This window comes from Penaeus chinensis, chromosome 5 (assembly GCF_019202785.1).
Source record: "Penaeus chinensis breed Huanghai No. 1 chromosome 5, ASM1920278v2, whole genome shotgun sequence".
Lineage (NCBI taxonomy): Eukaryota > Metazoa > Arthropoda > Malacostraca > Decapoda > Penaeidae > Penaeus > Penaeus chinensis.
The window spans coordinates 37,655,428-37,664,347 of NC_061823.1; the positions used below are offsets into that span (position 1 = coordinate 37,655,428).

An 8,920-nucleotide genomic window follows, 5' to 3' on the forward strand; every position below is an offset into this window, starting at 1 on the left:
TATGTATATATATATATATATATATATATATATATATATGTGTGTGTGTGTGTGTGTGTGTGTGTGTGTGTGTGTGTGTGTGTGTGTGTCTATATATGTAGTTATATATACAAATATAAATATAAATACATATAAATACACACACACACACACACACACACACACACACACACACACACACACACACACACACATATATATATATATATATATATATATATATATATATATAGATATACATACACATACGTACTCATATGTGTGTGGGTGCGTGTACACACTCTTACCTATTTTTGTATGAGTGCACAAATGTATTGTTAAAGAAGGGCTGTCAAAGCTGAATGAAATGAAATAAATACAATTAGAAAGAAATAGATTGGAGGGCGTATAAACAAATATATACAAGCCGAAGATGAAATATAATGGCATAAGAACAACCACTATCGTTTCATGAGAGAACTTAACCGCAAACCTTATTTCCTAAAACAGTAGCAGTCATGTTTGCCGCCTTCTCGGCCGTCCCCGGTCAGGGCTACCAATCTCCGTCCTGCGCCAACAACGATTTTATAGAAAACGGCATTACAGTAAGTATGGCAAGATTTGTTACGTATAAGAAATTATTATTATACAGAAATACGATTATTTTTGTATAGGTTTAACTCTCCTTTCCGACAGCTTAGAGTTTATTTTGATGAAAGGTAATCATGATAAGAATGCAACTACCTCTGTGTTCGTATCCCCTGCTGAACTACCGGCGTGGCGAGGACTTCGGGTAAACACAGTGGGTGGTCTGAGCAGTAAAAAAAGGCTCTTGTATATGTTAGTTTTAAGTCGATATAGAATATTGATTAAATTATGACTTATTCGTTAAGTATATACGTATATACATATATATCTATGTATGTATATATATGTATGTATACACATATATACATATATATGTATGTATACACATATATACATATATATGTGTACATGTATATATATATATATATATATATATATATATATATATATATATATATATATATATATAGATGTACGTATGTATTTATTTATATACTGTACATGTATATATATATATATATATATATATATATATATATATATATATATATATAGATGTACGTATGTATTTATTTATATACACATACATGTATACATGTATAATATATATATATAATGTATACATATGTCTACATCTATTTATATCAGTTCAGGATCGTGTGGATCTGCATCTTCTTCGGGCCGACGCTGCTCATCATTCTCGCCTACTGCCACATCTTCTTCCTGCTCAAGAACCGCAGCCTCTACCTGGTCAGCGCGGAACAACGCTCGCAGCTCAGGAAAAACATCAACGTAAATATTCCGTTCGTTGTTATATCTGTTTATATGTTATATATATCTATATATATATGTATATCTATCTATCTATCTATATATATATATATATATATATATATATATATATATATATATTTTTTTTTTTTTTTTTTTTTTTTTTGGGGGGGGGGGGGGGGATTTGATTCTTCTAAGGAACTGTGAGGGGTTTATGATCGTTTTAAAGAGAGATCTATGTGTTTTTAATTTATGATGGATAGACGCGTGTCTTTAGGAATCATTCAGGCACAATTCTAAGAAATCATAATTTCCAATGTGCTTAGAAAAGATTATTTGAAATTTACTTAATTTCCTAATTACTGTTCGCCATTGTGATTTAAAATATCAAGTTATAGTTCCACTAACAATATCAGTAACAAATATCAGATCAACAATATGAATATATCCTCATAAGTAAGCCTTTCTATCTTTCAAACCGCAATATCTTGGATAATCTGAAGAAAATATAAAAACATCCTCATGGACCACCTTTGTTCCAGTCAAGCCCATATAATTTCTACCTTATACTAGTTAAACCCCAAACATTAATCCAGGTCCTGTATACATACCCTACACAGCAAGATATGGCAAACGCCCTCAGTTTCCTGATGCTGGAAGTTAGATCCAAGGTAAAAGCACAAGCACACACTCCTTTCCTTGTACTTGCTCAGGCCACTAGTGCTTGCGGCCTTTTTAACAAGAGAGAAACACGACCTCACGTATTTGAGACAGACGTGGGGTAGGGAGCTCTCAGCAGGAGCCGTCTCCCGTTCTTGTGACTTACGTGGGAGACTGAGCAGCTGCCGTTATTGATATTATTGCTGTTAGTGTTGTTATCATTGCTATTATTATTATCACTATTATTATTATTGTTCTCCTTCTTCTTTATTATCATTATTATTATCATTATTATTATTATTATTATTATTATTATTATTATCATTATTATCATTATCATTATCATTATTATTATTATTATTATTATTATTATTATTATTATTATTATTATTATTATTATTATTATTATTATTATTACTATCCTTATTATTATTATTATTATCTTTATTATCATTGCTATTATTATTATTTTATTATTATCATAATCATCATCATCATCATCATCATTATGATTATTATGATTATCATTATTATTATTATTATTATTATTATTATTATTATTATCATTATTATTATTATTATTATCATTATTATGATTATTATCATTATTATTATTATTATTATTATTATTATTATTATTATTATTATTATTTTTATTATTATTATTATTTTTATTATCAATATTATTATCACTATTATTATCATAATTGTTGTTATTGTTATTATCATTGTTGTTATTAATATCATCATAATAATGGTTATTATCATTATCATTATTATCACTCGTGTCGTTGTTATATTTTTATTTTTATCATCATTATCACCATTATCATTACTATTACTTTATTTCGGCTTTTTCTTGGCTGAATCTGGGGCAAGTGCGAATGACCACCCAGGCGCTGATAAACACAACTTGCATCGTCTGTGAAAGAGGAGAGATAGAGAGAAAGCGAAAGAGAGAAAGAAACTGGGCTTTAATGCCTCTCATGTAGAACTGAATAAACACACTTTTTTCCTTACCAAGCTTTGCGAAGTGATGTTCTTAGGATGGACTGAAGAGAGACGACGGACGGAAGTAATTAGTTTTTATTTAAGCTGTGATGCTAATAATGCTATTATGTATCTATTATTTATTCTTGGGTTGATAACCGGACCTCTTCTTAACCTATTACGAGTCCGTTCGAGTGTTATACGAGCGTAAAATTCAAACTAGTTCTTATGAAACTGGGAATTAACATATCTTTACTTTCCTATTTCTATATTCGTTAATATTTATTTTTTTCCCCCTCATATTGTAAAGAAATACGCCCACTTTTTAATAATTCAAAATCCACGTTTGTCATTAAGTTTCAAGTCTAACATACACATACAGACAGAATAAAATGCCATCCTAAGAACACTGTGATTTATTTTGTATCTAGTGCATGATAGTCACTGCATCAATAGTGAAAATAAAGTAGTGTTTGTATATATTTGAGTGCTGGCTAATTATCCAACCAAGACGGTTTAACATTTACCTACAACAATATGTAGTATAAATAAGTGGTTATATATCAGTCGTTATATGTAACTGGTATATATTAGTGAATATACTAATGATGAGAAATGTGAAGGATCAGGTGAGAAAGAATCCTTTTAATGTTCCCGAACTATTTCCAAGACACGCTTCGGTTTTACGTGACGAGAGATAAAAACAGAAAATGAAACACTAAAATGAATAGGAAAAAAATAAGAGATGGGGAAGAAATAGGTAAATAGATTAATATATAAATAGACAGGGAGACAGAAAGATAGTGGGTGAATGGATAGGTAGAAAGAGAGAGGAATGGATAAACTGATAGACAGATGGACAGAGAGACATATAGATATACAGATAGAGACAGAGAGACATATAGATATACAGATAGAGACAGAAGGATAATGAAAGATAAATAGGTGAATAGATAGATAAATAGGTGAATAGATAGATAAATAGGTGAATAGATAGATAAATAGGTGAATAGATAGATAAATAGGTGAATAGATAGATAAATAGGTGAATAGATAGATAAATAGGTGAATAGATAGATAAATAGGTGAATAGATAGATAAATAGGTGAATAGATAGATAAATAGGTGAATAGATAGATAAATAGGTGAATAGATAGATAAATAGGTGAATAGATAGATAAATAGGTGAATAGATAGATAAATAGGTGAATAGATAGATAAATAGGTGAATAGATAGATAAATAGGTGAATAGATAGATAAATAGGTGAATAGATAGATAAATAGGTGAATAGATAGATAAATAGGTGAATAGATAGATAAATAGGTGAATAGATAGATAAATAGGTGAATAGATAGATAAATAGGTGAATAGATAGATAAATAGGTGAATAGATAGATAAATAGGTGAATAGATAGATAAATAGGTGAATAGATAGATAAATAGGTGAATAGATAGATAAATAGGTGAATAGATAGATAAATAGGTGAATAGATAGATAAATAGGTGAATAGATAGATAAATAGGTGAATAGATAGATAAATAGGTGAATAGATAGATAAATAGGTGAATAGATAGATAAATAGGTGAATAGATAGATAAATAGGTGAATAGATAGATAAATAGGTGAATAGATAGATAAATAGGTGAATAGATAGATAAATAGGTGAATAGATAGATAAATAGGTGAATAGATAGATAAATAGGTGAATAGATAGATAAATAGGTGAATAGATAGATAAATAGGTGAATAGATAGATAAATAGGTGAATAGATAGATAAATAGGTGAATAGATAGATAAATAGGTGAATAGATAGATAAATAGGTGAATAGATAGATAAATAGGTGAATAGATAGATAAATAGGTGAATAGATAGATAAATAGGTGAATAGATAGATAAATAGGTGAATAGATAGATAAATAGGTGAATAGATAGATAAATAGGTGAATAGATAGATAAATAGGTGAATAGATAGATAAATAGGTGAATAGATAGATAAATAGGTGAATAGATAGATAAATAGGTGAATAGATAGATAAATAGGTGAATAGATAGATAAATAGGTGAATAGATAGATAAATAGGTGAATAGATAGATAAATAGGTGAATAGATAGATAAATAGGTGAATAGATAGATAAATAGGTGAATAGATAGATAAATAGGTGAATAGATAGATAAATAGGTGAATAGATAGATAAATAGGTGAATAGATAGATAAATAGGTGAATAGATAGATAAATAGGTGAATAGATAGATAAATAGGTGAATAGATAGATAAATAGGTGAATAGATAGATAAATAGGTGAATAGATAGATAAATAGGTGAATAGATAGATAAATAGGTGAATAGATAGATAAATAGGTGAATAGATAGATAAATAGGTGAATAGATAGATAAATAGGTGAATAGATAGATAAATAGGTGAATAGATAGATAAATAGGTGAATAGATAGATAAATAGGTGAATAGATAGATAAATAGGTGAATAGATAGATAAATAGGTGAATAGATAGATAAATAGGTGAATAGATAGATAAATAGGTGAATAGATAGATAAATAGGTGAATAGATAGATAAATAGGTGAATAGATAGATAAATAGGTGAATAGATAGATAAATAGGTGAATAGATAGATAAATAGGTGAATAGATAGATAAATAGGTGAATAGATAGATAAATAGGTGAATAGATAGATAAATAGGTGAATAGATAGATAAATAGGTGAATAGATAGATAAATAGGTGAATAGATAGATAAATAGGTGAATAGATAGATAAATAGGTGAATAGATAGATAAATAGGTGAATAGATAGATAAATAGGTGAATAGATAGATAAATAGGTGAATAGATAGATAAATAGGTGAATAGATAGATAAATAGGTGAATAGATAGATAAATAGGTGAATAGATAGATAAATAGGTGAATAGATAGATAAATAGGTGAATAGATAGATAAATAGGTGAATAGATAGATAAATAGGTGAATAGATAGATAAATAGGTGAATAGATAGATAAATAGGTGAATAGATAGATAAATAGGTGAATAGATAGATAAATAGGTGAATAGATAGATAAATAGGTGAATAGATAGATAAATAGGTGAATAGATAGATAAATAGGTGAATAGATAGATAAATAGGTGAATAGATAGATAAATAGGTGAATAGATAGATAAATAGGTGAATAGATAGATAAATAGGTGAATAGATAGATAAATAGGTGAATAGATAGATAAATAGGTGAATAGATAGATAAATAGGTGAATAGATAGATAAATAGGTGAATAGATAGATAAATAGGTGAATAGATAGATAAATAGGTGAATAGATAGATAAATAGGTGAATAGATAGATAAATAGGTGAATAGATAGATAAATAGGTGAATAGATAGATAAATAGGTGAATAGATAGATAAATAGGTGAATAGATAGATAAATAGGTGAATAGATAGATAAATAGGTGAATAGATAGATAAATAGGTGAATAGATAGATAAATAGGTGAATAGATAGATAAATAGGTGAATAGATAGATAAATAGGTGAATAGATAGATAAATAGGTGAATAGATAGATAAATAGGTGAATAGATAGATAAATAGGTGAATAGATAGATAAATAGGTGAATAGATAGATAAATAGGTGAATAGATAGATAAATAGGTGAATAGATAGATAAATAGGTGAATAGATAGATAAATAGGTGAATAGATAGATAAATAGGTGAATAGATAGATAAATAGGTGAATAGATAGATAAATAGGTGAATAGATAGATAAATAGGTGAATAGATAGATAAATAGGTGAATAGATAGATAAATAGGTGAATAGATAGATAAATAGGTGAATAGATAGATAAATAGGTGAATAGATAGATAAATAGGTGAATAGATAGATAAATAGGTGAATAGATAGATAAATAGGTGAATAGATAGATAAATAGGTGAATAGATAGATAAATAGGTGAATAGATAGATAAATAGGTGAATAGATAGATAAATAGGTGAATAGATAGATAAATAGGTGAATAGATAGATAAATAGGTGAATAGATAGATAAATAGGTGAATAGATAGATAAATAGGTGAATAGATAGATAAATAGGTGAATAGATAGATAAATAGGTGAATAGATAGATAAATAGGTGAATAGATAGATAAATAGGTGAATAGATAGATAAATAGGTGAATAGATAGATAAATAGGTGAATAGATAGATAAATAGGTGAATAGATAGATAAATAGGTGAATAGATAGATAAATAGGTGAATAGATAGATAAATAGGTGAATAGATAGATAAATAGCGAATGTTGTGGTTGGTTGTTGATATATATTCTGTGGGTTGGAAATACTGTGAATTATCTTGTTGAAGGAAAGAGGGACGAGAATGAAATATTTCACAATAAAAGACGAGTAACTGATGTCACTCTAAAGATGTCTTATCGAAAAGATACCTCTGTGGTCCGTTCGTTCTCCGTGATACCTTTTCCGACAGCTGCCACAATATGTTTATCTAAACCATTTACAGCTTGGGATAATATGCAACTTTTTAAAAAAAATTCGGGTTATATTATACTACAATTTTGAGTTCATACTCCATAAGCATATTTTTGTTAGGAATAGTTTAGTTGTTATTGCAGTTTCACAACTTTATTCATTATAGCAAAGGACACCGTATCGTTTACACGATTTTTAAATGTCACGTTATTTCCTTATATAGGTAATGCAAATCGAAACATAACGCTGGATTCATACTCCAAATAATTTAAATATCAAAGACACAATTAACAGGATAAAATTAACATTTGATAGAATGAAAAATCATTAACACCATATATTTCCTTTATAGTGTTACATACCATATGAGTGATTTAACAATCTGTCTTTCATACTTTGATCTACGCCCTTACATTTTTAACTATAGAGGAAACAAGTTGACAATCTTTTTAACTATGTATCCTTACGCTGATCTATTCAAACCTTATCAGTTCAAATTGCCCAACACATTTTCCGCTTCAATCTCCGTAACAGAAATGCCTTCACAACGCTAATGTTTGCCAGAGCATGTCGAAAGCTTCATCACCTTATTAGTGAACTTTTATACTTGATAACAGACTAAATACCTTACTGTATTAACCTGTGTAACAAAGAACTGATTGACAGTTTGTTTTAATCTTGTCTTGCCGTCTTTCACCGCAAAAAATACTGCGAATATGACGTGACACTTTTGTTTGTCATAACATCATATATAGAAAATGAAACACGGGCACAATAGAAGTGAAATATAAAAGGGTTTCATTTGATTCATGTTAATTTCATTTGTCAGTTGAGTTGGTAATACTATGTTGCAAAAGTCAGAGAGTACGTGAAATAATGAACATTGCATTGCAGGTTGCCCATTACTGTTAAGCGAAAAAACACTAATATGACACTGACTAGCATGCAGAGTGCCAGCTCGCTTAAAAAATGTATTACGATAATGGCTGTTTTTACTCATATCTATTTTTTTCCTTTGATTCCACTGGGTTAAGGAATGTTATTTTTTCCTATTGTATCTTTATCTATTTATTGATCTGCATTAGTTTTCAATATGCTATGCACCTAAAGATGATAAATGCGGGTAAGGAACATTTTATCTCGGAATATTTAAAGTATATTTGCAAATCTTGCCAAATAATTTATCAAAATACAGTGATTTCCGCTCCTCTTTCAAATACTCTTATTTGACCTCTTTCTACCCCTAATTACCTAACAACATAACCCATACATTCCCCGTGGCTTCGCCTTAGGCTGAGGTCAACTTTGAGTCACGGGTCACCGGGCTCCCGTTCGGGGTCAAGGTCACGCTCCGCTTCGCCCGCCCTGCATAACAACCAGAGTAAACGGTGAGGAGATCAGGCAGTGAATGAAATGTGTCAAACAATGTCAGTC

At 28.9% G+C, this 8,920-nt stretch overlaps 1 protein-coding gene across 1 annotated transcript in view; it reads left to right on the plus strand.

Moving 5' to 3' along the window:
- The window catches only part of LOC125025598 (adenosine receptor A1-like), a 15,565-nt gene extending 7,485 nt beyond the window's left edge, over nt 1–8,080 (plus strand). Inside the window, exons 4-7 of the mRNA XM_047613622.1 lie at nt 490–584; nt 1,216–1,359; nt 1,881–2,009; nt 8,021–8,080. Coding sequence (XP_047469578.1) covers nt 490–584; nt 1,216–1,359; nt 1,881–2,009; nt 8,021–8,080 — 428 coding nt within the window. The remainder of the gene's footprint in view (nt 1–489; nt 585–1,215; nt 1,360–1,880; nt 2,010–8,020) is intronic.
- The last annotated feature ends 840 nt before the right edge of the window (nt 8,081–8,920 follow it).